General features: G+C 44.1%; 1 protein-coding gene across 26 annotated transcripts in view; it reads right to left on the reverse strand.

Annotated features, from left to right (window-relative positions):
* WDPCP (WD repeat containing planar cell polarity effector) overlaps nt 1–26,847 on the reverse strand; it is a 350,788-nt gene that overhangs the window by 73,371 nt on the left and 250,570 nt on the right. For 22 of the 26 annotated variants that reach the window (XR_008313270.1, XR_008313273.1, XR_008313269.1 and 19 more), the window contains one exon: nt 11,148–11,250. Coding sequence is in view for 15 of the 26 variants with exons in the window: in XM_053284357.1 (XP_053140332.1) it covers nt 11,148–11,250 (103 nt within the window). In the remaining 11 variants the exon portion in view is untranslated. Of the gene's footprint in view, nt 1–6,410; nt 6,608–6,953; nt 7,007–7,034; nt 8,256–11,147; nt 11,251–26,847 lie in introns of those variants that run through there. The other 4 variants (XM_053284363.1, XM_053284364.1, XM_053284361.1 and 1 more) reach the window with 4 other exon arrangements.

The following is a 26,847-nucleotide window of genomic DNA, read 5'->3' on the forward strand; positions in this document are numbered from 1 at the left end:
GCATCTGTTTGTTCAGGATATCTGCTTTATAACAGGTCTCTCAAGTCCTGTATATAACCAAGGCATAAGAGAGCAATGGGGGTGTGTGGGCTAGCCATGCCCCCTGCTGGGCACACCGCTCAGCCTCCATGTGCTTGGTGCTGTATATGGAACCCAGTTCATGTCTGCCTCGCTCAGGCAGGCTGTACACATGGCACAATACCTAGAGAGGCTTTTATCATCATCATAATAAAAATATAAGAATTTCTGGATCAGACCAAGGTTCTTACTAGTTCAACACTCTCTATAATGCAGGCTAAGGATATGTCTCTGGGTGCTCATAAGCAGATGTGTATGGTGGTTAGTGTGTTATTATTTATTTATTTATTTATTTATAAACCGCCCCATCCAGAGGCTCTGGGCAGTGTACAACAACTTTTAAAAGACATAAACCCCACAATTAAAACAATGCTAAAAACAATATAAAAACAATTCAAAATGATTAAAACTATTTAAAACCAATTAACATACATCTAAAAACAACAACACTTTACAAGCCTTGGAAGGCCAGGCCAAATAAATAGGTTTTTAGGGCTCTCTTGAAGGCCAACAGTGAGCCTAAACTGCGGATATCTGCCGGGAGTGCATTCCATAGACCAGGAGCAGCTACAGAAAAGGCCCTGTTCCAAGTAGCCACCAGACGTACCGGTGGCAACCGGAGACGGACCTCTCCAGATGACCTCAACGAGCGATGGGGATCATACAGAAGAAGAAGCTCTCTCAGGTGACCTGGACCCAAGCCGTTCAGAGCTTTAAAGGTAATAACCAGGACTTTGTATTTCGCCCGGAAACATATCGGCAGCCAGTGCAGCTGTTTTAAGACAGGCATAATATGGTCTCTCCGGGTTACCCCAGAGACCAATCTGGCTGCCGCATTTTGAACTAACTGAAGTTTCCGAACTATGTACAAAGGCAGCCCTACGTAGAGCACATTGCAGTAGTTGAGCCTGGAGGTTACCAGCTGATGCACCACTGTTTTGAGATCGTTCATTTCAAGGAATGGACGCAGCTGTCAAATCAGCCGAAGCTGATAGAAAGCGCTCCTGGCCATAGCCTCCACCTGAGATACCATGGTGAGGTTGGGATCCAAGAGGACTCCCAAGCTGTTCCTATTCCTTCTGGGAGAATGTAACCCCATCCAGTACAGGAAGATCAAACTCATCCCTTAAATTCCGATCCCCCACAATGAGCACCTCCGTCATGCTTGGATTCAGCTTCAATTTGTTATCCCTCATCCAGCCCATTACTGCCCGTAGGCAGACATTTAGGGAGTGAATGCCATTTCCTGATGATGAAGATGATGATGATGATGATAATAAGGAGAAATAGATTTGGGTGTCATCAGCATACTGATAACATCCTGCACCAAATCTCCTGATGACCTCACCCAGCAGTTTCATATAAATATTAAAAAGCATTGGTGACAAAATGGAGCCCTGAGGGACTCCATATAATAGCTCCCATTTTAAAGAGGAACTGTCACCAAGCTCCACCATCTGGAATCTGCCTGAGAGATAGGAGCGGAACCACTGCAAAGCAGTGCCTCCTATCCCCAATTCCCCCAGGCAATCCAGAAGGATAACATGGTTGATGGTATCGAATGCCGCCAAGAGATCCAAAAGAACCAACAGAGTCACACTCCCTCTGTCGATTCCCCGGTAAAGGTCATCCATCAGGCTGACCAAGGCAGACTCAACCCCATAGCCCGCTCTAAAGCCAGTTTGAAATGGGTCTAGATAATCGGTTTCTTCCAAAACCGCCTGGAACTGGTTAGCCACCACTCTCTCAATCACCTTACCCAACCATGGGAGATTGGAGACCGGCCTATAACTGTCCATCACTGAGGGATCTAGGGAGGGCTTCTTAAGAAGTGGTCTAATAATTGCCTCCTTCAAACAAGGAGGCATCCTACTCTCCTTCAGCGATGAGTTAATGATATTAACTAAGCCATCCCCAACAATCTCCCTGCTAGATAAAAGTAGCCAAGTCGGGCAAAGATCCAGGGAACAAGTGGTAGGCCGCACCGCCCCAAGCAGCTTGTCCACGTCATCAGGCATCACAGACTGAATCTGATCCAATCTAATACTGCAAGAGGGATTGCTGGACACCACCTTAATAGAGTCTGCAGATACTGTGGATTCCAAGTTAGCCCGAATACAGGAGATTTTGTCCACAAAGAAGACATTGAAAGCATCACAGCAGAACAAAGTCCCTGGGGATTGGTTTGAAGGAAGGAGCCTGAATCAAACTCCTCACAACCCGGGACAGCTCTGCTGGACGCAAACCCACAGAAGCAATGCGCGCAGACTAGAATTGTTTTTTTTGCTGCACACACCGCTTCCGCATAAACCTTCAAATGGGCTCTATGCTGTATCCTGTCATATTCAAACTGAGTTCTCCTCCACTTGCGCTCCAGTCACCTACCTTGCTGCTTCAGACCCCGTAACACCTCTGTATACCAAGGGGCCACTTTTAAAGCAGATCGGAAGGGACGCTTAGGAGCGATCATGTCTACTGCCCTGGTGAGTTCCCTATTCCAGGTTCCCACCAGGGCATCGACAGACTCGCTGGCAGGACCAACATCAAAACCTTCCAAGGCTTTTTGGAATCCTACTGGGTCCAACAGTCTTCTCAGGCAGACCATCTTAATAGGTCCTCCACCCCTGCAGGGCTGGATTGTGGCTGTGAAACCAACCTTAACCAGGTAGTGGTCTGTCCATGACAATGGGGAGACCACAGGATCCCCCACCCACAGAACACCGCCCTGATCCGAACAAAAGACCAAATCAAGTGTGTGGCCAGCAACATGAGTTGGTCTTGAAACTAGTTGGGATAGGCCCATAGTTGTCATGGCCGCTATGAACTCCTGAGCCGCACCAGACAAGTCAGACTCACAATGGATATTGAAGTCACCCAGAACCAAAAGTCTGGGTGACTCCAACACCAACTCCAAGACAGGCTCCGTCAGCTCAGTTAGGGAGTCGGTTGGGCAGCGGGTGGACGGTACACCAACAGAATCCCCAATCTATCCCTAGTTGCCAGCCTTAGAAAGACACACTCAATATAAGTCAACTGTTGCACAGGGGCCCTGGTAAGGGAAATGGTATCCTTATGGACCACAGCCACTCCACTCCCCCGCCCACATCCCCTAGCCTGCTCCACAACAGAGTAGCCTGGTGGAAGAAGCTGAGCCCAAACTGGGCCACTAGCTCCCCCCATCCAGGTCTTAGTTATACAAGCCAGGTCGGCTCCCTCATCCATGATCAAGTCATGGATGATTTCGGTCTTATTCTGAACCGACCTGGCATTGCAAAGGATCAAGACTAGGTTCTGTGGGAAGTTGGAACTGCTCCCTGAGGCCAGAGAGCTGTTAGATGAAGACCACAGAGACTTGCGTTCAATTTTCCACTCAGTCATAAAACTCACTGGCTCACATACTGCCCTGTGAGCTGCGGCTCCAAGAAGGCTCTGTGTCCACTGCTTCCAAGCCATTCACCACCCCATTGGTGCTGCTGTTGATGACTGGGGCTCCTCTGTCTGTGTCACTGACATAGGAACATAGGAAGCTACTATATACTGAGTCAGACCATTGGTCTATCAAGCTCAGTATTGACTTCACAGACTGGCAGTGGCTTCTCCAAGGTTGCAGGCAGGAGTCTCTCTCAGTCCTATCCTGGAGAAGCCAGGGAGGGAACTTGGAACCTAGATGCTCTTCCCAGAGCGGCACCATCCCCTGAGGGGAATATCTTACAGTGCTCACACTTTTAGTCTCCCATTCATATGCAACCAGGGCAGACCCTGCTTAGCTAAGGGGACAAGTCATGCTTGCTATCACAAGACCAGCTCTCCTCTCCATACTGTGTCATTGCGAGTGTGACCTACTCCCATTGGACCTACTGCTGGACTGGTGAGTGGCTTGGAAGCAGCGAGTGAGGAGGTTGCCTCCAGAGATTCTATTCAACCGCTATAGCTAATGGGTTTATCAATGGCTATCATTCATAACTTCATACTTTGTTTTTTAAAAATCTATGTGAGTGACCATCCTCCACATCTTGAGATGAGTGGCATGTTAATTGAGATGAGCCAGCATAGCGTAGTGGTTAGAGTGTTGGACTAGGACCAGGAAGACTCGAGTTCGAATCCCCATTCAATCATGAAACTCACTGGGTGACTCTGGGCCAGTCATGTATCTCTCAGCCTAACCTAACTCACATGGTTGTTGTGAGGATAAAAATAAGCATGTACACTGCTCTGAGTGGGATATAAATGTAATAAATAAATAAAATTAAAGACGAAGTAGTCTTTCCCCCCCTGAATCTGCCATTTAGTTTCATTGAATGAACCTAAGTTCTGAATATTGTATGTAAGAGATTCTCTCTCTTTTCCTCTCTCTCACAGTTCACATTGTGTATTGTCCATCACAAGCCTGAATATTTTATCCCACTTTCCAAGTCTAAATGTTTAAGAAGCCGGAACTAGGGCAGGGCTATGTAGAGAAGGACTGACTGGCTCTAGCGCTGCAGTGGCATGTATGGTAACTCTCGCCTGTCCCCGCCAACCCTCCCCCCTCCCCTCCCCTCCGTTTGTAAAGGAGATTTTTAACTGGTCTGGCTTGAACTTGGACTGGCCCCCATTTTTGAAGTGCCAGTTTGGTTCGAGCTCGAACCAGTTCGTACATCCCTAACTGGCTGCATTCTCAATTGGTGCTGTTGATTTCTGTGGGACAAAGTAAATAGGCTGCAGTGTGGGACACAGTTGAGATGGGGCAAAATCTGCTTCTCATGCCAGAGCATGCTTAGCTTCTCTCCAATGTTGTTCCTGAGTACCTGTCTCCCACATTATCATCATCATCATGTAGGGTATTTACTGCATTTCAACATACACGTTCTTAAAGTAGTTTATAACACAAAGAATAAGAAGATGGTTCCCTGTCTTAGAAGAATGGATGTCATTCATTTCTATGAGGAATTGTGAAGTGCTGCACTTGGGGGCATAACCTGAGTGAGGGCAAAACTTTCCCACTACTCTGACATTGTGGGGCAAAGTCTCCTCTCCCTCTCCAAAAAGTATTGCTGAGTTGCAGGGAAAGGAGGCAAGTGTTTTTAAAACTTCTCAAAACCAAAATTGCCTGTCTCCCTTCATCATGATGCAGCTTCTGGATTAAAGGAGGGGGAATTTGCCTCTCTGTCATCTAAGGTTTGATCTGGGTTTAGGTGGTAGATCACTAGAATTCTTAATTTTTTTATTTTGAACTACCAACAGTGATTCTCTGGATATTTTTCTTGTGGAACTTATAATTTACTAGATTCCGTCCCTCCTTTGACATATGGAGGGGGATGATACTGAATAATTTCTGCCTTGCAAGGGACCTGTAGATTTCAGGTAAGAACTGGAGATGGGACTAAGTAAACTTGCAGATTCTATGTATCCAATATATAGGTGTACAGGCTTTTTAAATTTCCTTTATCCAAGCAGCCCTGTGTGCCTACTGAAAATTTCACACCTTTCAGAAACTGAACTTAGGCTGAGGCAACCCCTCACCCCCGCAAAATCATCTTTAGAATCTAAAAAGTTTAAACTACAGACTGTTGGAGAACCCCCAACATGCCCCCTCACTTCAGTTCTTTTGATTCCCATCTAGCTTGACAGGAAGCTGGATGGGGGTTCTTTAGGATTCAAAAGCTCATTGTTTTGTTAGTTTTTAGTTAATCCCAATAGAAGTATTAACTATTTTGAATTGTGGATTTAGCAATTTCAGTGGAACAGTATCTTGCCATGGGCAGCTACTGCCAGGGTAAGTGCTGTTTTTAGATGGTTAGCTGCAGCAGCAGCAGCAAATATAACAATAAGTGTGGCTACTGATCATCCTGCTCATACTCCTTCTGGAAATACAGGTGAAAGTAAGGAGTGCTTCCTCTTCCCCTCCCCTCTTGGCAGATGGTAGGAGGGAATCTGGAAAGTTAATCAGACTGGTAAAGGTTGGGTTTAAATAGTGGTGTTCCATTGCTAGAAAGGTAATATACGAACTTGCCTTACACTATAATCCTAGGCACAGTCAGTTGGGACTAAGTCCTATGGAATCAAGTGGGAATTACTTCTGAATAAATATGCACAGGATTGGGCTATAAGTCTCATGGATGAGACAGAATATTGCTGTACCAGCAGTAATTAACTTCTCCTTTGATTGTGGTAAACAGATCATCTAATGCCTTTTGTAGAAACAGAAAGTATAGTTTAAGTCGTCATCATCAACAATAGCAATGAATTTGGAAAATTGAAACTTCTGTTTATGGCAAGAACATCAGGTATCCTGTATGCAATAAGCTGGATGCTGGCAAGGGTTAAACAAGTCAGCTGTGGGCAGCCAGGTGATGTGTTCTGACCTTTTATTCAAAGATATAATGCTAAATGATCTTGTAAAGAAAGGATAGAAATTAACTTTAGTCCACAATTCTACTCAACATAGGTAATCCCTACAGTGCTATGAACAGAGCACTGAAGTCAGTGAGGGAGTCCTGTGCATCAGTCATTCTTCAATCAAGTCATGAGAACTCAGCCTCATATTTCCCTGTATGAAACAGAAGCAGCATTTTTAGGATTGCTGTGAGGGTAGAGGGTTGTAAGGTACTTTGCACACAAGGGGCTATGCAAACCCTTTCCCTATGGTAATACCCCATGGAAATCTGTCTCCAATTTGAACAGGCGTTGAGGTGAACGAGCAACAGGGCATTATGCTTTCCCAGAATTTAAAAAAAAAGTTGTTTGGATGTCATAATGCTACAAGATGCACTCGCATGGGATTTCAACATAAAAAGCCCTTTGAGACTATGACCTCTTAAAAAGCTTTTATCGAATTAATCTTAACAATGTTCATTTGTGACCAGACAACAGGCAGGAGATAGGAGGAAAATCACCTGAATATAACCCCTCCCACACACACTTCTGTACCCTCAAGTGCTCCAATCTTCTAAAATAAAGAGAAACTACAAGGATTATTTGAGCTTTTCACTGGGCAGAGAATTTTGTATTTTTCTTTTATCTAGATATAGACTTGGCAAAAAGCATCTAGGTTCAACAGATATGACAGTTTCTTTTAAAAATGATTTTCTCTGCAGCATAAGAGTTGGCATTTCAGTGTCGCATTGATGTTTGTTCAGCTTATGTACAGGTGCTTCCACATTAAAGCCCTTTACTGGTACTGAGGCATTGCTTTTCCACAATAAGTCAGAAGCACAATTAAAATGGAGGCTCCACAGATTACTTATCATGTTTTATGTCTGCAACAGCATTGTGGCCAAGATTCTTCTATAATGTTTACTCAGAAGTGGTGGGAAGGGCTATTCAGCAAAGGTCTTTTCCAAAGATAATTGCATGCCTCCTCTTTGCTAGTTTAGCTGATTGTAATGATTGCTTATTTGGTGTGGCTGGAGAGTTAGTGCTGAATAGTCTTTGATTTGCCCCATAAATTGCCCTGTCTGTTCCTGTGTGTGTGGGTGTGGAGTGTTAGTTACTTATTCATTTCCCCCCAATGATGGAGTAGTGCCATTAGGGAAGAGGGGGAGAGAGAAAGAGAGAGAATATGCATAAGTAACCCCCACCCACTAAACTGCTCCAGGAATTCTCCAGGAATATGCATAAGTAACCCCCAAGCACTAAACTGCTCCAGGAACTAAACTGCTCCAGGAATTCAGAGAAGTTAACTCATGGACAGATCAGGTAGTTTTCAGCATAAATCATTCACTCACATTGAACAGGGAAGCACAGGGTGGTTAGGTAATTAGAGTGGAATACCCTGTAATGAATCCCTTGAGTAGCCTGTATGAATTGCCCTAGTGGTTTCTTTTCCTGTGGGTGAAGACTTTATTTATTTTCTCTCATTGCTTATATTTAAAAAATAGCAACACAGTGCTATTTTGCCATTAAGGGTGGGGGGAGAATGAGAGGAAATATATAATTAGAGGGCCCCCCCCACCATGGGGAAATAAAACTACTAGGGCAATTCAGAGAGGCTACTCAAGTGGTGAATCAGAGGCTAATTAGCACTACCTCCAAGCCACACTGAACAGGGAGATGAGCAAACCTGCAGAAAAGAAGTGTGCAGTTTTATAAGCACAGGATTCCTGAAAAGCCTGGACAGGATGATCCTACTGCTCTGTTCTTTTTTCTTTTCTTTATTTAAAGTCAGATTTTCTTCTCTCTAAAGAAATGGAAGCAATCTGGGGAAAAGATGGAAGATCAATGGTTTGCTGACAATGCCATGCCCTATAAAAGGTGAGTGCATGAAAACTGGCAACTCTAGAGTAGGGATGAGTATGAAACAGATTTAGCATTCTATTCCGAGCTTGGAATGGACACTAAATCCCTGGAACATTCAGTTAGAACAACCGGTTCCGATGGAATGATCCCATTCTGACTCAGAACATTCTGAGCGCCATTTTGGAATCCAAAATGCTCTTCTGCCTCTGTGCACACGCAGCATGCTTTATGTCCCTGAGGACTCAGGGAGATAGTTTCCGGAAGCACAAGTGCAGAGGCCACAACAATGCAATTCTGGAATAAAAAATGGCACTTGGTAAGCTTGGAATGTTCTGACTTGAAATGAGCTGTTCTGTTCCGAGCTCAGAACAGGCATTTCATTTGAAGGGCATTCTGTTCTAAGCTTGGAACACTTAAAATGGCCTCTTTCGAGTTGGAAAGTTCTGCACGCAGAATGTTTTGCATATCCCTACTTTAGAGTAAACACCTGATCTGGAAACATCTTGTGTTGGAGAAATAACAGTGCTTACTGTAGGCCAAGATAAAATTTTGAGAGCTTAGCAGAAAAATGTTTTTGTGTAGGACCTGGGAGAGAGTAGATCAGACTCTGGTAACCAGAGAATGAGATGTGAGAAAATGGTTGGGTAAAAGAATGTAGCACTTGTCAGACTAGATATTGGGTATCTCAGAGAAGACATGACACTCACTTCATGAATGATAATGAAACTGAGACACAGAGTAAAGATTGTTAACACAAGGGAATATCAATGTGTTATATATGTTTTTGAATGTAGAGTTGGGTATTTATATACAAAAAGCTGAACAACGGCATGTTGCCAACTTTGCACAACTCACAAAATACTATTATATGGATACATATTCAAAATGGTATGGATCTCATTTGTCAATTTTGTCTCAAACTAACTGCCATGATCAAGATAACACAGATTCAGCCTCATTGGTTTATCTTCACCTTAAGTACATACCACCTCCATCCATGTAAGTATGCTTATGTAGTATGATGAAAGATATTAATCTAATTTATTGAAGGAATTCCTACACAGAGACCATTCTAACGACCATGTGGGGGTGGACTGCAGGGGAGGCACACTCCTGCCTTGTGCCTCTCAGATGACCCGAACCCCTGGTTGGGTTAACTTCCCCAACCCCCAGAAGATGCCGCAGCTGCGTGCTTCAAGAAGAAAGAAAACTTGAGCTGGGTCATCCAATATCCATAATGCACTGTGCGAGCAATGGAGAGGCAGCCAGTACTGCAGCAGCTCAGCTCTGCCTGGTCCTGCAAGCCCAGAACTCTATGATAAATATGGCTGCCAGCAGCTGGTGCTGTATTTATTGCAGATCGCACACACAGACAACCACAGAAGAGGGTAAGATAGGCTTGGTTGTCCTCCTACCTCACTTTAAATATGCATAGAGAATCTGGGCTACCCAGGTTCAGCACGGCTGGGTTGGGAGAACTCCTGGTTCCCCAGATGACCAGGGATCCCTCCGTTAACCCTCTCCTACTCAGGGATCTCTGATCATGTGAACAGCCTCTTGGTGTTGAAAAAAGGTTTTACAAAAAAGTTGATAAAATGTATCTGTTCTCTCTCATTGGCCAACATCCAAACTAACTCTTTACCAGCATGCTAGGGTCTTCTGTTGTGTAAGGGGAAAGGGACAATTTTCAGCAGTTTGCCCTTTCCTTGGCAACCATCTGTGTCTCCTGGAACAATCTCCCAGGCCTCTGGGACATGGTTTCAGAAGGCACAGGCAGCTATAGAGGAAAGGGAAGAGTGCCGGAAATCACCCCCTCACACAACAGATAACCTTGGCTCATCAGTGGAGGGTTAGTCTGGATGTTGGTCACTATTCTGTTCCTGGGGTTATGTTTCATTTGAAATACTTTTGAGCTTCCTCCTGCCTAGCTTTCTGTTATATTTAATCAACACAGCATTCACTTCCCTCACTTAAAGGAAGACAGGAGACAATAGTTTGTCTTCAACAGGAAAGTGAAGCAAAGGTGGAGTCTTTGGGAAAAGTCTGATTTTACATTTTGTACCCTGATATAAATACATAAGTGCAAAAGCTACATGTCGTTTGTCAAATCTGAATAGCTACATGTGTGTAAAATTCAGCACATCTGTAAAGTATTCAGAAATGGGGGAATTTTAGATTTTGAGCCCTTCAGGACAGAAACATGTTTTCTCGCTCTCACATAAAGTGCCATGCACATTGATGGCCCTATATAATGTAGGTAGATAAATACTTTTGTATTGTATACTTTGTACCAACATACAACATATAAAGTGAACATTGGCTTTCAGTCACAAACACTAATATGGGTCCAAACTTGTAGGCCTGAAAAATATATATTTTTAAAAGGCCGATGGCTCATTAACTTAATACAAGTACTATAGGTCCAGATTATGCAGTTTATTTACAAATTAACTTTTAGGAAATTATACTGATTCAATGAATTATGCTTTCTGTCTTTCATTGAAAACCTGTTCAGAGTGCCATGACCTTAAAATATGGTTCTTAACTATAATGTAAAATATTGTAACTTCTTGCTTAACTTTATTGCAATATAAAAACAATTAATTATCTCCTCTTGTTTTGTAAAAAAATTCTAGCTCACTTTTGTGCTTTAATAATGGCATTACTCACTTTGGTATCTAAAGGTTGTTCCCATACGCTTACCCTTCTCTTTATGTAAAGGTACCATCAATGCCCCACCGCCCATTCCAATTAACCAATAACACTGCTACAAGCAAAACATAACTGTGATACAAGAACAAGTATTGATTAAAACAAAAAAGTCACTTTTTAAAAAAAGCATTAATTCTTACCAATTCCAGTAGTTATTGATTCTGTGTCAATGTCGTTAGCTTTTTTCTTTGCCACTTCAGCTAGCGCCAATTCACCCTTATCTAGTGCAAAGTAATGGATGTCCTTTAGAAATAAAGCAAAATAAAAGATTAATCTAAAACGAATCTTGGGCAAGTAACAAAGGAGAATTTGAAAGGGAAAAAAAGGCTCCTTTATTGCTTAGATCAGAAACGCAGATGGCAGTGATGAGGCTATATTTATAATTTTCTCAGAGTTACTCTTTTGAAATGCATTTTATTATCCTATTCGTACTTATGCTGGTACTTAATACTGAATAAGGTGTTAACCATTAACTGAAAGAACAGAGCACTCAACCCTGCAGGATAACTAAACCTTGTAACAGGCACTTTTATGCTTTAGTTTTGTTTGGCAGAGCAAAACTGAAGCTTAGCAGAATGCCAATTGGAAGGGGGAGAAATAGAGGAAAACACAGTTAGGCTAAAAATGTGGCTGAACCCAAATTGCCAGGTGGCTGAACATAACATTTTGTTTGTTTGTTTGTTTGATTGATTGATTTTTATACCGCCCTTCCGAGCTGGCTCAGGATGGTTTACAATTAAAAAACAGAAATCATTAAAAACAATTAAAACAGAAATACAAATATAAACACCAATTTAAAAACATCTTAAAAAACAATTAAAACCCTGAAAACCAGGTTTACATTAAAACAATTAAAACTAATTAAAAAGCCTGAAAGGCCAGGCCAAACAGATGGGTTTTAAGGGCTCTCTTGAAGGTCAGAATTAAGATTACGAATTTCTGCTGGGAGTGCATTCCACAGCCCAGGAGCAGCTACAGCGAAGGCCCGCCTCTGAGTCGCCACCAAACGAACTGGTGGTAACTGGAGACGGACCTCCCAAGATGACCTTAACGTGTGGTGGGGATCATGTAAAAGAAGGCGCTCTCTAAGATATCTTGGACCCAAGCCATTCAGAGCTTTAAAGGTAATAACCAGCACTTTGTATTTTGCCCGGAAACATATCGGCAGCCAGTGTAACTGTTTCAAAACAGATATCATATGGTCTCTCCGGGTTGCCCCAGAGACCAATATGGCTGCCGCATTCTGAACTGAAGCTTCTGGACTATGTACAAAGGGAGCCCCACGTAGAGCGCATTGCAATAGTCAAGCTGGGAGGTTACCAGCTGATGCACCACTGTTTTGAGGTCATCCTCTTCGAGGAATGGGCGTAGCTGTCGAATCAGCCAAAGCGACAGAAAGCACTCCTGGCCATGGCCTCCACCTGAGATACCGGGGTGAGGCCTGGGTCCAGGAGTACTCACAAGCTGCGCACTTGCTCCTTCTGGGGAGTGTAACCCCATCCAGCAAAGGGAGATCCAACTCACCCCTGAGATTCTGAGCCCCCACAATGAGCACCTCCGTCTTGCTCGGATTCAGCTTCAATTTGTTATCCCTCATCCAGCCCATTACTGCCTGTAGGCAGGCATTTAGAGAATGAGTGCCATTTCCTGAAGATGAAAAGGAGAAGTAGATTTGGGTGTCATCAGCATACTGATAACACCCAGCACCAAACCTCCTGATGACCTCACCCAGCCGTTTCATGTAGATGTTAAAAAGCATTGGTGACAGAATGGAGCCCTGAGGGACTCCATATAACAGCTCCTGTTTTGAGGAGCAACTGTCACCAAGCTCCACCATCTGGAATCTACCAGAGAGATAGGAATGGAACCACTGCAAAGCAGTGCCTCCTATCCCCAACTCCCCCAGGCGATCCAGAAGGATACCATGGTCGATGGTATCGAACGCCGCCGAGAGATCCAGAAGAACCAGCAGAGTCACACTCCCTCTGTTCATACCCCGGTAAAGGTCATCCATCAGGCCAACCAAGGCTTTCTCAACCCCATAGCCAGCTCTAAAGCCAGTTTGAAATGGGTCTAGATAATCAGTTTCCTCCAAGACTACCTGGAGCTGATCGGCCACCACCCTCTCAATATTACCTTGTGCAGATTATTATTATTATTATTATATTTATATCCCGCTCTTCCTCCAAGGAGCCCAGAGCGGTATACTACATACTTAAGTTTCTTTTTCACAACAACCCTGTGAAGTAGGTTAGGCTGAGAGAGATGTGACTGGCCCAGAGTCACCCAGCTAGTATCATGGCTGAATGGAGATTTGAACTCGGGTCTCCCCGGTCCTATTCCAGCACTCTAACCACTACACTACGCTGGCATATGACAAGTTATAGGAGTAACCATCCTTTCAACCACACTTTCTAAGCATTCTATTTTGGTTGCTTTCTCCACTTTCTTTGTCTGTTTATTATTCATAAATCTCTGCTATCTGGGTTTGGCCCACCCTGCTCTGGAAATCAAGGGTGAAGCAAGCTCGCAGCTGCGTGTCCCACCCCAAGCCCACCACCCCTGCTGCTTGTTTGTGGGGGTTGGCCCTAGCCCTTCTGTATTGTCCCCTGCTGTGCCTTGCTGCACTGTGTCCTCCTTTTCCCCTCATCTTGCCACAACCACTATGCTCTTCACTGTTTCAGGGCGAGTGGGGGGATGTCATGCATCCTCTCTTGCTAGCACGAGAGAGGACGCATGGCATCCCTCTGCTCACCCTGAAACAGCATGCAATGTAATAGCAGCAGTGGTGAGAGGAGGAAGGGGGAAGTGGTGGCAGCGGCAGAGGAGGAAGGAGGTGGAGCAGGCAGCGGAAGCTCCTGTGGGCATGGTGGCTCATGTTCACACCTGTGGCTCTGCTCCTGCTGGAAACTGGGGGCAAGAATTTTGGTAACTCTCTTCTTTGGTTTAATCCAAGGGCTAAACTAGTTATGAGGGTGACAGACTGCTTTTTAGTGCAGGTTAACCTCAGTCATGTTTGGGTGAGAGTCCAGTTTTAAGAGTTGAAGAGGTGTGCAGGCGAGGTGTGCTAAACATCCTCAAACAGCTTACTCCCTCTCTTGGGATGCCACTTTCCCATCAGTTGAGCTCTCATACTGAAAGCGAGTCTGTCTCAGAGAAAAGTGATTGGAGGAGTAGCTGCTGGCAGGGGGTGAACACCTGCATTAAAAGAGATGGGTCTGCCACAGTCATGTCTAGTTTGACCCTAAGAGCATTTAAGTCCGGTTTTTCTTGATCTATCTGCCTCAATTTCAGTTTCCTTCTTTTAAGCTTCTATGGCACTATCTTGTGTCCATAGACTCTCCTTTGAACTCTTTACTTGCTCCTTCCCCTTCTCTTTAGTTGGCTTTCCTGCTCCCATTAGGTACCCTACAGGGCCCAGTCCTTGTCATCCTAATTCCCTCTGTTCTTTCACAGGATTTACTAACTTCTGCTACCACTTTAATGCTGTTGACTACCCCATTTGCTTTTCATTCTTGGCTTCGGTCCAGTTCTGTATCTCTTCTTGTTGATGTTTCCTCCTGAAACGCCCCATCAGTGCCTTAGATTGAATAGAGTAATCTAAGCTCACCCAAAACTTCCATTACCTTCCTGTCATTGCTGGAGATACTGCTTTCCCCTCCTACCATTACCGCCCAGCCATACAACCTGGGGACATCTTTGACTCCTACTTTCCCCCCCTTATTTATCTTTTACTTCTTCTCTTATCCATGATCTAAACTTGCCATTTCTTTCTTTGAGCATCTCAAAAATTTGCCAGTTGCTCTCCACATCACTTTCCAATTTGTCCTGACATTTGAAACTCTGTACTTATTTGTTGTTGACTATGCTGCCTCTTTCTTTGGGAGGAGGGTAAAAGAGAAGACTAAGCTGGTTGCATGCAGACCAAGACTTGCACAAGTGGAACACTTCTGCTCACACAAAATTGGAGGGGCAATTTTCACTGATCTTATCTTTATTCCACTAGCACAAATCTTAGTCTGGATGCTGTGCAACTTTATTACAAAGCTAATTCTGCTGTCATCTTAAATCTGACTGATAACATCTGTATACCGATAGTTATTTGTTAACTGTTATAATTGGGTATCTGCATATTACAGATAAAGCCTTGCTAAACAGTTATGTGTCAGATGTGAGACATATTGGCTGACATATTCCGCAGCATAAAGCAGGCAGCACAGACCTGCCTGTGCAACTGTAGAGTTCTAACACAGTGATTCTGCTGCGCAAAAGCTCACCCTTGCATGACCGCAATTTATGTGAGACTTGCAATATTTCCAATGCAAGTACCACATGCCTGCAATCACGAGTGAGTCGCAGCACTGTCATCGTGAATGTTAGGGCCATGCCGCAACACGGGCTGGTCTACACTGCCCATGTTACACTGTGGAAAATATTAGCTGGTGACTCTTCATCTTAGCATAGCAAAGGTGAACTTGCATTGCAGGTAATAGAGAAAACCTTCTCATTGATGCTCAGTTTGTTTTAATGTTACCTTTTCTTGTTTCTTTTTCAAGTTCAACCAATACACACAAACAATGAAGAAGATACAACTACAAAAGAATAATTTTCAATAAACAGGGTTTCACGTATTTCTCTGTACCCATTCCATTTAGTAAATATAAATGGACATACTTTATACACTTTGCTGCCTTATTTCCCCTTCCTTTTCCATTAGAGAAGGCCGTTTGTCGGACCACAATGACATCTTAAGGTAGGTTCCACAGCAGCAAGCCTTTCTCTGGTACACTGCCTTCTTATGTGAGCTTTCCTGGTACTGCCGGATCAGAGGAACCTTTTTGTTGTGGTGGTTTGTACATACTGTGCAAACAGTCAAGTGGCAAATTGCAATGCTTTCCCTTCTTTCCCCCCACTGGTTGGCCTCTCTGATTTTCTGCTATCACTATTACTTTTATTCATAGCAAAGGGATACTGGTCCCTGGAGTGTGCATCAGAAGAAAAAGACACATGTCCCTGCTATAGCACTGTACTGTACTGTATTTTTCTGACTGGAAGAAGAGCAGCAGGCACAGAAATGGTAGGAAGAGCAGTAGCAGTAGCCTATGAAGTGGAAAGCAGCAAGCTGTGGGGTTTTGAGCATCTAGGCAGGGCCTTCTCAAACGATATTGCTTGGAATTGCCTGTCCAATCCACTTCTTACTAGTTTACAGCTAGAACTATTGCTGGATGTACGGCTACGGTTGTATTGTTTGCATTTGTACTTTGGTATTAAACTACTGCTGGATCTTCCAGCAGTACTTTACTGCCTGCCCCCCACCTGGCTGTTTGAAAGAGAGAGTACAAACCAGTTGGAAGAGTATAATTACAGCTGCCCTTTGCTAGGCAGAATGTCCTTTTCAAAACCAGCATCGCTTACACTCCCTTTCCAAGGCAAAGGAATATGGGATAGCTGCTTCAACTTTCCTTCTCAGTCTGGGAACAAAGCAGAAACAAGCAGCAGGAGCATCATTCCCACTGAAAGGGCAGCTGAACAGTTCAGATATTGTTGCTGGAGCCTAGTGCTTAAAAAGTAGATGCAGACATAAGCAGAATCTGAATGTTGCTAGATGCTTACTGTAAGGATGTATTTTGCTGGTGGGCTTAGACATGAATAAAGAGACCATATACTTTTAAATATCAAGGTGTCCCCCTTCCCCCCACTAGCTTTACACTACAAGATTCCATAATGTTATGTATGATCTGAAAATGAATGAAGCCAGACACACACAGGGAGAAATCTGGTGTTAATTTTTTTTTTAACCAAGTCAAGCTATTTGAATTATATTTCATGTGCGTACATTTTTTTAATAAAAAGGAAATATTCCTTTGCTTCCAATGTGTTATCTGTGAAGCCTCAATCAGTGGATTTGTTCCAGGTGGCAGGTAGTCTGGTTAATCCACACTGTCTTCACTTGGCTGCTGATGCAAGTCCCTCCTGTGGTGAGAAAATTTCTGGTTTCTTTGCAGATAAAATCAATGGAGATTTTGATTAAAATGTGTGTCTAGGTAAGGAAAGCAATGTCTAAAGGGAGAAATATTAAGGTCTCAGCTCTTTGAATGGCAGTCAGTACTATCCACAAAGTTGTGTAGCAGTGTATGTTTCTGGACCTTCATGCTGCCTGTTTTACAATTATTTGGGATGCAAGATGGGATTCCGCCCCTCCCCCCCCACAATATAATATTTCTGGTATGGAGAACACAGCTGTTGACTCTTCCTCTCAGAAAGAAGCATGTGTTTAGCCATGATGCATAAACCTATTTCTAAATTCTTAAGTCCAGCAAACCACAGCTTAGCATCAAATTGACCTTTTTGTGGGGGAGGGCATTAAATTACATAAGCTGTACAGAGAAAATGTAAATCTGTTGTGTCCTTATAGTATTTCGAAGTTCCACTCTTTCTCCCCATAAGAAGTGAACAATAACTTCAGATCAATGCTTCTAGCTTTGTCATCGGCCAGTTCTTCATGCTCTGATTTTATACATATTTATACTGATACCTAGAAAATACCAATTAAAATGACAATTTAAAGGAATAGATGGTCACTCTCTAATGTTCACTCTCCATAGAGAATCTACCTATTAAAGGATTCTCCTATGTTTTATTTTTGTTCTTTAGAACAAGGAGCAGCTCATGCTTCCTTATTACTTGTCCCATCTTTATGGTCATTAAGTGTTTGCACGTCAGTGTCTTAATTCCAACTATATGGGGGTAAGTCCTTGAAACTGGAAAAGGATTCTCTGAACCCTAACCCTGTTTTACTGATCGTCTGCCAGCCCTGGTTGGGGCTGACAGACTGCGGGGCTCCCCTCTGGCTTTGGGGAGGGGGAATCCCCATAATACACTGCACACTCATACGGTGCATTATGGGAGTTCTGGGGGGCAACCAGAACCGGAGCTACCTTTGGAACTACTGGCAGACGCCGGCAATTGTCTGGGCAGCCTATCTGGCCACCCAACAACAACAAGAAGAGGATCGTCTGCAGAGGAGGTAAGCTTTTCAAGGCTTCCTCCCTTCGCCCCTTCGAGCCCTTCTCACGGATCATGAGAAACGGCTCTCTAAGTCCTGAATACTTTTTCACAGACTCCATTATGTACACTTTGAATCAATTTGTGGATGACATTTTAGGCATGGTCTTAAAAGCTTCCAACTACTAGTAAAAATAATATATTAACTAAGTGACAACTGGTGACAGTTGTGTCACCAGCAAGGACACAATTAAATCCTCACTTTTAAAGAAAGGGAGATCGCCTGCTCTTAATCCATGTAAGCCAGGGGTTCTCAAACTTGGGTCCCCAGATGTTGGAGTACAACTCCCATCATCCCCAGCCACAATGGCATTCTCAAACCTGGCTCCCTACATGTTGTTGGCCTTCAGCCATTGTGGCTGGTGAAGATGGGAGTTGCAGTTCAACAACAGCAGAAGACCCAAGTGTGAGAACCCCTGATTTAAACAAATGTCAGTTGGGTTCCTGATCTGACTTTTGGGGAAAATATTACACTATGAGGCGGGTCTCATGATCAAGGACACCCACCTCCATAGGGTTTGTGGGGAGGGTGGGCTAAGCCTGCTCTCCTCAGAGACAACCAGCCAGTCTGCTGTGGGAGGCTGCAGCGGCCGCCCACACAACTGCCGGCATACTGGAGATACCCCCGAGCCGGGAAGCTGCTTTTAAGCCTCCCAGCTGGGGGTCTACTCGTGAGTAGCCGCAGTGTGGAGCTGCACCGCAGTTACTCACAATTTTAAAAACTGGGTTTGTGGAGCACTTGCTCCACAAACCCGGTTTAAGGGGCAGGCTACAGAAGCGGGTGACCCGCTTTGACAGAACTGGGCTTGACTGTGAGCCCGGTGGGTCTGATGATCGGTGGGGAGCGGGCTAAGCACCCTTAGCCCACTTTCCTCTGATTGTCAGAACAGCTTCTATATGTGGAGTTACTGGTTATAAATTCTAGTTAAAACAAAGGTGTGGGTGAGCTATGAATTGAATTTACTGCTTTGTCTAACAATCACCCCCTTGTGCCTAACTGCTATTCCTGCTGGTCCACACTGTTCTCTGTTGCACTATATACACTCTTCTTTCCCAGATGGCAGCAGCATGTACTGTAGAACACAGAAAACAGACACTGTCATTCTGTTCTCTGGCCTTAATAACAATAGGTTAGAGAGGATGGTGTGTTCATTTCCTGACAGCAGAGTAGGGTTAGTGAAGTGCATGCAGAAATGTGAAGGTCAAGCAGTTGTAGTTAAGCACACACGGAAATCTGATGTATTACTACAATTGGGTATCATCATTTTGTAATTGGTAGTATTCTATGAAAACTGAGAACATACTAGTTCTCTGGAGGACCTTTTCTTTTGTGAACTTCTCTGCAAGTTCTTTTTCATGTTTGTTGCTAGCAATCTGCAACAGAAGCAGTCTGCAGAACTTTTAGTACTTTCAAATAGCCAGAATTTACAACATAACACATTCAAAAAGGTTTGTGTGTATCTCTGTGGTGCTTTTACTGCTAATTACACCAACTAATCCCTACCCGAGCCTATGCAGTCATTATTGGAGCAAACTTGTGAAACTTGTTTTTATTCTCTAGGAAGTTACAAAACAGTGACTTAAGGATAAAAATGAAAGAATTGTGCAGTAAACTGCTGCCCTCTCTAAAGTATTACTATATGAATGTTGTCTTTAAAAGGGAAGAAATAGAAACACACGGCATACAAACAATGGAGATAAGGAATATGGGTTAAACAAGGAAGGATGCAGCTCCCTAGAATTCTAGTAGTTTTAATATGCCTAGTTCTACTTCAAAGATTAAAAACAGGTGTGGCTTTAGAAGAATGTATGTCTTGGGGCAAAGTCATAAGAATTTGCTATGAATATTGTACTTCCTCTGCCACAGGCCTAATATGATTGTCAGAAAGCAGCCTTGAGAAAGTTCCTAAAAAGGGTAAAGGTTTATACCACAAGTCGAGTTAAAATAGCAGCTGTGAACTAGCTAATCTTTCATTGTCTGGTAAGCACCTTCGTTCATTTTCATACTATATTGTTGTGTATAAATGGAAGGGAACCATTTTCCATAATTGATTATGTGCAGTAAAAATATAAGAAAAAAATTATTCCACCCTACCAAAGGCCATTGATGAAAATACATAGTTTGTATTGCCTATTAAAGCTTGCATTATGTCCACCTTCTTTTGATTCTCTGTTACATGGATCAGTAATTGGGTAGGTGGCATTGGCCAGTCTTTCCACTCTGTGGCAATTAAGAACATAGGAAGATGCCTTATACAAAGTCAGACCACTGGTTCATCCAGATCAGTACTGTCTACACTGAGTAGCAGTGGCTTCTCCAAGTCTTCAGGGAGGAGTCTTTCCTAGCCCTACCTGGAGATGTCAGGGGTTGAACCTGGTCTCTTTGGCATGCAAAGTAGATGCCCTACCACTGAGCTATGGCCCCATCTCCCAAGAGTAGGCAATTAGGCCATTGTAAGAGATGTGACAGACAGATCTTAAGCCATCTTTTGGCAATATTAAAACACTGACTTATTGAACAGCTTTAGAAGATCTTGGGTTGAATTCTGTTGAAATTCTTTTGAGAACCATGGTTCAATATCCATATTTGGGGTAGCTATAGGTTATCATTCTGGATTTAACCATCTAATTTAACCCATGACTATGCAAAATATGGAAATGGATTTATATTTTCAAAATAATTTCAAGAAAACATTTGGTGCTGAAACTCAGGATCTCCAACTGATCCTGCTACCTGTCTCAAGGTTCTATTCTATCTGAGTTTCAACTGATCTTAAGTAGTATGAGTGCAATGGCTATCACACAATTATACCTTCCCCTCTTCCCTACTGCAGCTCCCTGAGCTCTGCCAAAAGCCACTCCTGAGGTTTAGTGGGCCGCCAGGACTGACATGGTTGGGGAGGCTGCAGTGGAAAGTGGGTGCACCCACTTTCTAGGAGACCAATTCCACTCTCAGATGCCCCATTTGGCGAAATTCTCCCCTCTCACTTTCTTGGATATCCCTGAGCCCAATCTGGCTACGACATTTTGAATTAATTGAAGTTTCCAGCAGCCCTATGTGGAGTGTGTTCCAGTAGTTCAACCTAGGGGTTACCAGTGAGTGCATCACACAGCCTTGAGACCACTCTCTCCAAGGAATGGACACAGCTGTCTTATCAACCAACGCTGATAAAAAGTGCTCCTGGTCAGAGCTTCAACCTGAGATGCCAGGGTGGGACCTGGATCCAGGAGCACTCCCAGACTGCAAACCTGTTCCTTCTGGGGGAGGACAACCCCATTCAGAACAGGATGTTCTAACATATGGAATGCACTCCCGGCAGATATCCATAGTTTGGACTCATTGTTGGCCTTCAAGGGAGCCCCCAAAACTTTTTGTTTGGCCTGGACTTCCAAGGCTTTTGAATTGTTCTTATTTGAATTGGTTTTAAATAGTTCAGAACTGTTTTAAATTTGTTTTTATATTGTTTTAAGCCATTTGTTTTAAATTTTTTTAAAAAAAAACTTGCTGTGCACCACCCATAGGCTTTGGATGGGGTGGTATATAAATGTAATAAATAAATATGACCTCCAACAATGATCACCTCCATCTTGTTTGTATTCAGCTTCAATTTGCTATTCCTCAACTAACCCATTACTGCCTGCAGGCAGCCATTTAGGGGGAATAAGGATACCATGGTTTGATGCCATCAACCATGGTATCTTTCTGGATTACCTGAGGGATTTAGGGATAGAAGGCACTGTTTTACAGTGATTCCACTCCTATTTATTGGGTAGATTTCAGATGGTGGTGCTTGGTAACAGTTGCTTTTTAGAACGGGAGCTACTATATGGAGCCCCCTAGGGCTCCATTCTGTCACCAATGCTTTTTAACTCCTACATGAAACTGCTGGGTAAGGTCATCAGGGGATTTAGGAAACATAGGAACATAGGAAACTGCCATATACTGAATCAGACCATTGGTCTATCTAGCTCAGTATTGTCTTTACAGACTGGCAGCGGCTTCTCCAAAGTTGCAGGCAGGAATCTCTCTTAGCCCTATCTTGGAGAAGCCAGGGAGGGAACTTGGAACCTAGATGCTCTTCCCAGAGCAGCTTCATCCCCTGAGGGGAATATCTTGCAGTGCTCACACATCAAGTCTCCCATTCATATGCAACCAGGGCAGACCCTACTTAGCTATGGGGACAAGTCATGCTTGCTACCACAAGACCAGCTCTTCTCTCCATTTGGTGCTGGGTGTTATCAATATGCTGATACCCAAATCTATTTCTTCTTGCCATCAATATCAGGAAATGGTGTTAGCCCCTTAAATGCTTGCTTACAGGCAGTAATGGGCTGCATGAGGAAATGTTTAGCATATGGTTCACAAAAGCAACAGTGAATAGAATTTCGCGATAAAACATGGCCATGTACTAAGGGATGTGTGGTTGCAACAGTAGAGAGAATATAGCACTGTACGTGAGTTCCTACGGGTTTGGGTAGAGTTCAGTTAATAAACTTAAGCTGAAGCCAAGCAAGACAGGAGTGCTCATTGTTGGGGGTCATAAGCTACAAGATGGGATAGAACCTCTTATTCTGGTTGAGGTTACACTCCCCCAGAAAGAACAGGTTTGTAGCTTGGTCCCAGGTCTCACCATGATGCCTCGTTGCAGAGGCATGCATATATTGTTATACATAGACCTATTAGCCTGACTAAGAACGTATATTATATATTGTGCATATTAATAATATCCCTACGGATATTCTTTATCCCATTAAGACCTAATTGTACATTTACATATCATGAATGCCTAAAAGACAGGTAATGAATGCTCATCTAACAGGTTATTTCTTAATCTGACAACTCACGTGAAACCACCAACCTGCCCACTAATATGCTTCATTACCAGCATCAAGGCCATCTAAAATAGTAATGCGGCATTTCAGCAAGCCTTATCACTTTTTCCGAGACCTCTGGCTTCTCTCTGAGGTACAATCTTGGTGTATCCCCCTATTCTCATTTCCCCCGAGACCTCAGGAAGCCATGCCTCAGCGGAGACAATGCTATCGGTGTCAATGCTGGAGATAACGAACGTGTTTTCGATGTCAATGGCCCTGGGATGCTGGTCGGTCCCAACTGTAGAGGCTCCATCGATAGGTCAGCTAGAAAAGTGATCTCGACATCAAGCATCGAGGTCAAAGGGAGCACCGGAACTGATCCCTGCGTCTCCGCCGGAGAAGGAGTGCAGTCTCCTCCCCCGGCGGAGTAACCAGGCATTGGCGCTTACTCCCTGGTGTTGAGGGAGTCGGCAAAGCCGGTCGTTTCCCCAATGTCAAACGTCCATGTCAGGCGTCACAGTCTTGTTCACTTTCCATGGATGACGAGATACGAGTGGTCCTCGACATCGTGGGCGTGCAGCTTGATGTCAGTGTCAATGGCTTCGATTTATGTGATGTCGAAGGCGAGCCATGTGCTTGTATCGGTGCCGATGTCAAATGTTTCGACTTGTGCGGAGTTGAAGACGAGTCGTGTGCTCGCGTTGAGTTTGTGGTGCAGCTCGACGTTGAGTGGCCCTTTCCTGATGGTTTCGTTATTGGCGTTTCCGATGGGAAAGGGTGGGGTGTGCCTGGCATCGACGGGCTTAACACCTCATCATAAATCGCCGCTCTAAGGCGAAGCGCCCAATTTTTCCAAGTTTTTTTTTTGAAAATGACTGGCAAATCTTACATGAGGAAACATTGTGTTCCTCTCCAAGACAAATTATGCACAAATTGTGAAGGTCTTTAGAGGGGAGTTTGGACTTACAGCCCTCACACCTCTTAAAGAACTTCTTCTCTTTAGACATTAGGCAAAGAGTGGTCAGGTCTGTTCCAGGGTCAAAGCCAGTTGTAAGATGTCAGACAGTCCGAGTCAAGAAGGAGAGTAGGTTGCTAACCAGAAATGGGTCAAAATGAAATAATCAGTCCATTATTATTTTTTAGAACAAACCAACGAAGAACTCACGAGGGACTTTCCCGACAAGAGAGGTGGCAGACCGAGGTCTAAATGCTAAGGCGGTCAGAAAAGAACTGAGGGACGTCGCATCCAGCCTGCTCTTAAATAGCATGCTCTGCATGTGGGCGGGGCTTGGATGCCTCAGCAAGCTGAGGCATGGCTACCGTGGGCTTTCCTGCGCGAGCGCAGAACCCCACTTTTATGGCTGTTGACGGATCTCGATCCAGATCCTGATAATGATGTCATGGAGAAATAGACTTGGGTTTCCTCAGTATATAGGTAACACCTTACTCTGTATCCAAATGATCTCACCCAGAGGTTTCATGTAGATGTTAAAAAGCATCGGATACAAGATAGAGTCCTGAGGGATACCATACAACAGCTCCCATCTACAGAGCTGAAACAGTCTCTGAGCAACATCATTTGGAATTTACCTGAAAAATAGGAATGTAACCACTGCAAAGTAGTACTATCTATTCCCATATTCCCCAAAGATCCAGAAGGATACTATGGTAGATGTACTGAAAGCCACAGAGAGGTCCAAAAGAATCAAGTTATACTCCTGCTATCAATTCCTTCATGAAGGTTATCCATCAAGCTATCAAAGCTGTCTCAATCACATAGCCATGGGTCTAGATAATGATTCCTCCAAGACTGCCTGGAGTTGATTGGCCACCACCCTCACTTTGCCCAACCAAGGGAAGTTAGAGATTGGCCCGTAGTCAAATCAATCTTTATTATGGTCAGTGACCAGCAAGACAATACAATGGACATTTATACAAATCATATATACTTCACTGACTATCACTGACTATCATTGTTCCTCATATTGACTAGACAAGCATATGACATGCCCTCGATGCTAACAAACAGAATTTAACTACTTTATAGGTGACACTGGAATCTCTGTCCTTTATTTATTTATTTATTTATTTATTTGATTTTTATACCGCCCTTCCGAGCTGGCTCAGGGCGGTTTACAATTAAAAAACAGAAATCATTAAAAACAATTAAAACAGAAATACAAATAACACCAATTTAAAAACATCTTAAAAAACAATTAAACTTTCAAAACAATTAATACCCTGAAAACCAGGTTTACATTAAAACAATTAAAACTAATTAAAAAGCCTGAAAGGCCAGGCCAAACAGATGGGTTTTAAGGGCTCTCTTGAAGGTCAGAATTAAGATTACGAATTTCTGCTGGGAGTGCATTCCACAGCCCAGGAGCAGCTACAGCGAAGGCCCGCCTCTGAGTCGCCACCAAACAAACCGGTGGTAACTGGAGATGGACCTCCCAAGATGACCTTAACGTGTGGTGGGGATCATGTAAAAGAAGGCGCTCTCTAAGATATCTTGGACCCAAGCCATTCAGAGCTTTAAAGGTAATAACCAGCACTTTGTATTTTGCCCGGAAACATATCGGCAGCCAGTGTAACTGTTTCAAAACAGATATCATATGGTCTCTCCGGGTTGCCCCAGAGACCAATATGGCTGCTGCATTCTGAACTGAAGCTTCTGGACTATGTACAAAGGGAGCCCCACGTAGAGCGCATTGCAATAGTCAAGCTGGGAGGTTACCAGCTGATGCACCACTGTTTTGAGGTCATCCTCTTCGAGGAATGGGCGTAGCTGTCGAATCAGCCAAAGCGACAGAAAGCACTCCTGGCCATGGCCTCCACCTGAGATACCGGGGTGAGGCCTGGGTCCAGGAGTACTCACAAGCTGCGCACTTGCTCCTTCTGGGGAGTGTAACCCCATCCAGCAAAGGGAGATCCAACTCACCCCTCAGATTCTGAGCCCCCACAATGAGCACCTCCGTCTTGCTCGGATTCAGCTTCAATTTGTTATCTCTCATCTAGCCCATTACTGCCTGTAGGCAGGCATTTAGAGAATGAGTGCCATTTCCTGAAGATCAAAAGGAGAAGTAGATTTGGGTGTCATCAGCATACTGATAACACCCAGCACCAAACCGCCTGATGACCTCACCCAGCCGTTTCATGTAGATGTTAAAAAGCATTGGTGACAGAGTGGAGCCCTGAGGCCATATAACAGCTCCTGTTTTGAGGAGCAACTGTCACCAAGCTCCACCATCTGGAATCTACCCGAGAGATAGGAACGGAACCTATCCCCAACTCCCCCAGGCGATCCAGAAGGATACCATGGTTGATGGTATCGAACGCCACTGAGAGATCCAGAAGAACCAGCAGAATCACACTCCCTCTGTCGATTCCTCGGTAAAGGTCATCCATCAGGCCGACCAAGGCTGTCTCAACCCCATAGCCAGCTCTAAAGCCAGTTTGAAATGGGTCTAGATAATCAGTTTCCTCCAAGACTGCCTGGAGCTGGTCGGCCACCACCCTCTCAATCACCTTGCCCAATCAAGGGAGATTGGCCTGTAGCTTTCCATTGCTAAGGGGTCCAGGGAAGCTTCTTTAAGAGTGGTCTAACTATTGCCTCCTTCAGGCAGGGGGGCACCGTACCCTCCCTCTGCGATGCATTTATGATATTAACTAGGCCACCTCCCACAATCTCCCTGCTAGAGAGAAGCAGCCAAGGTGGGCAAGGATCCAGAGAACATGTGGTAGGCCGCACTGCCCCAACCAGCTTGTCCACATCCTCAGGAGTCACAGATTGAAACTGATCCAATCTAATACTGCAAGAGGGATTGCTGGACATCTTCTCCATAGAACTTGCAGTAATAGTGGAGTCCAAGTAAGCCCGAATACAGGAGATCTTATTCGCGAAGAACCCATTAAAGGCATCACAGCAGAGCAACTCCGGGGACTGATTGGAAGTAGAAG

The sequence above is a fragment of the Hemicordylus capensis genome, chromosome 1 (genome assembly GCF_027244095.1).
Source record: "Hemicordylus capensis ecotype Gifberg chromosome 1, rHemCap1.1.pri, whole genome shotgun sequence".
In the NCBI taxonomy this organism is placed as follows: Eukaryota; Metazoa; Chordata; class Lepidosauria; order Squamata; family Cordylidae; genus Hemicordylus; species Hemicordylus capensis.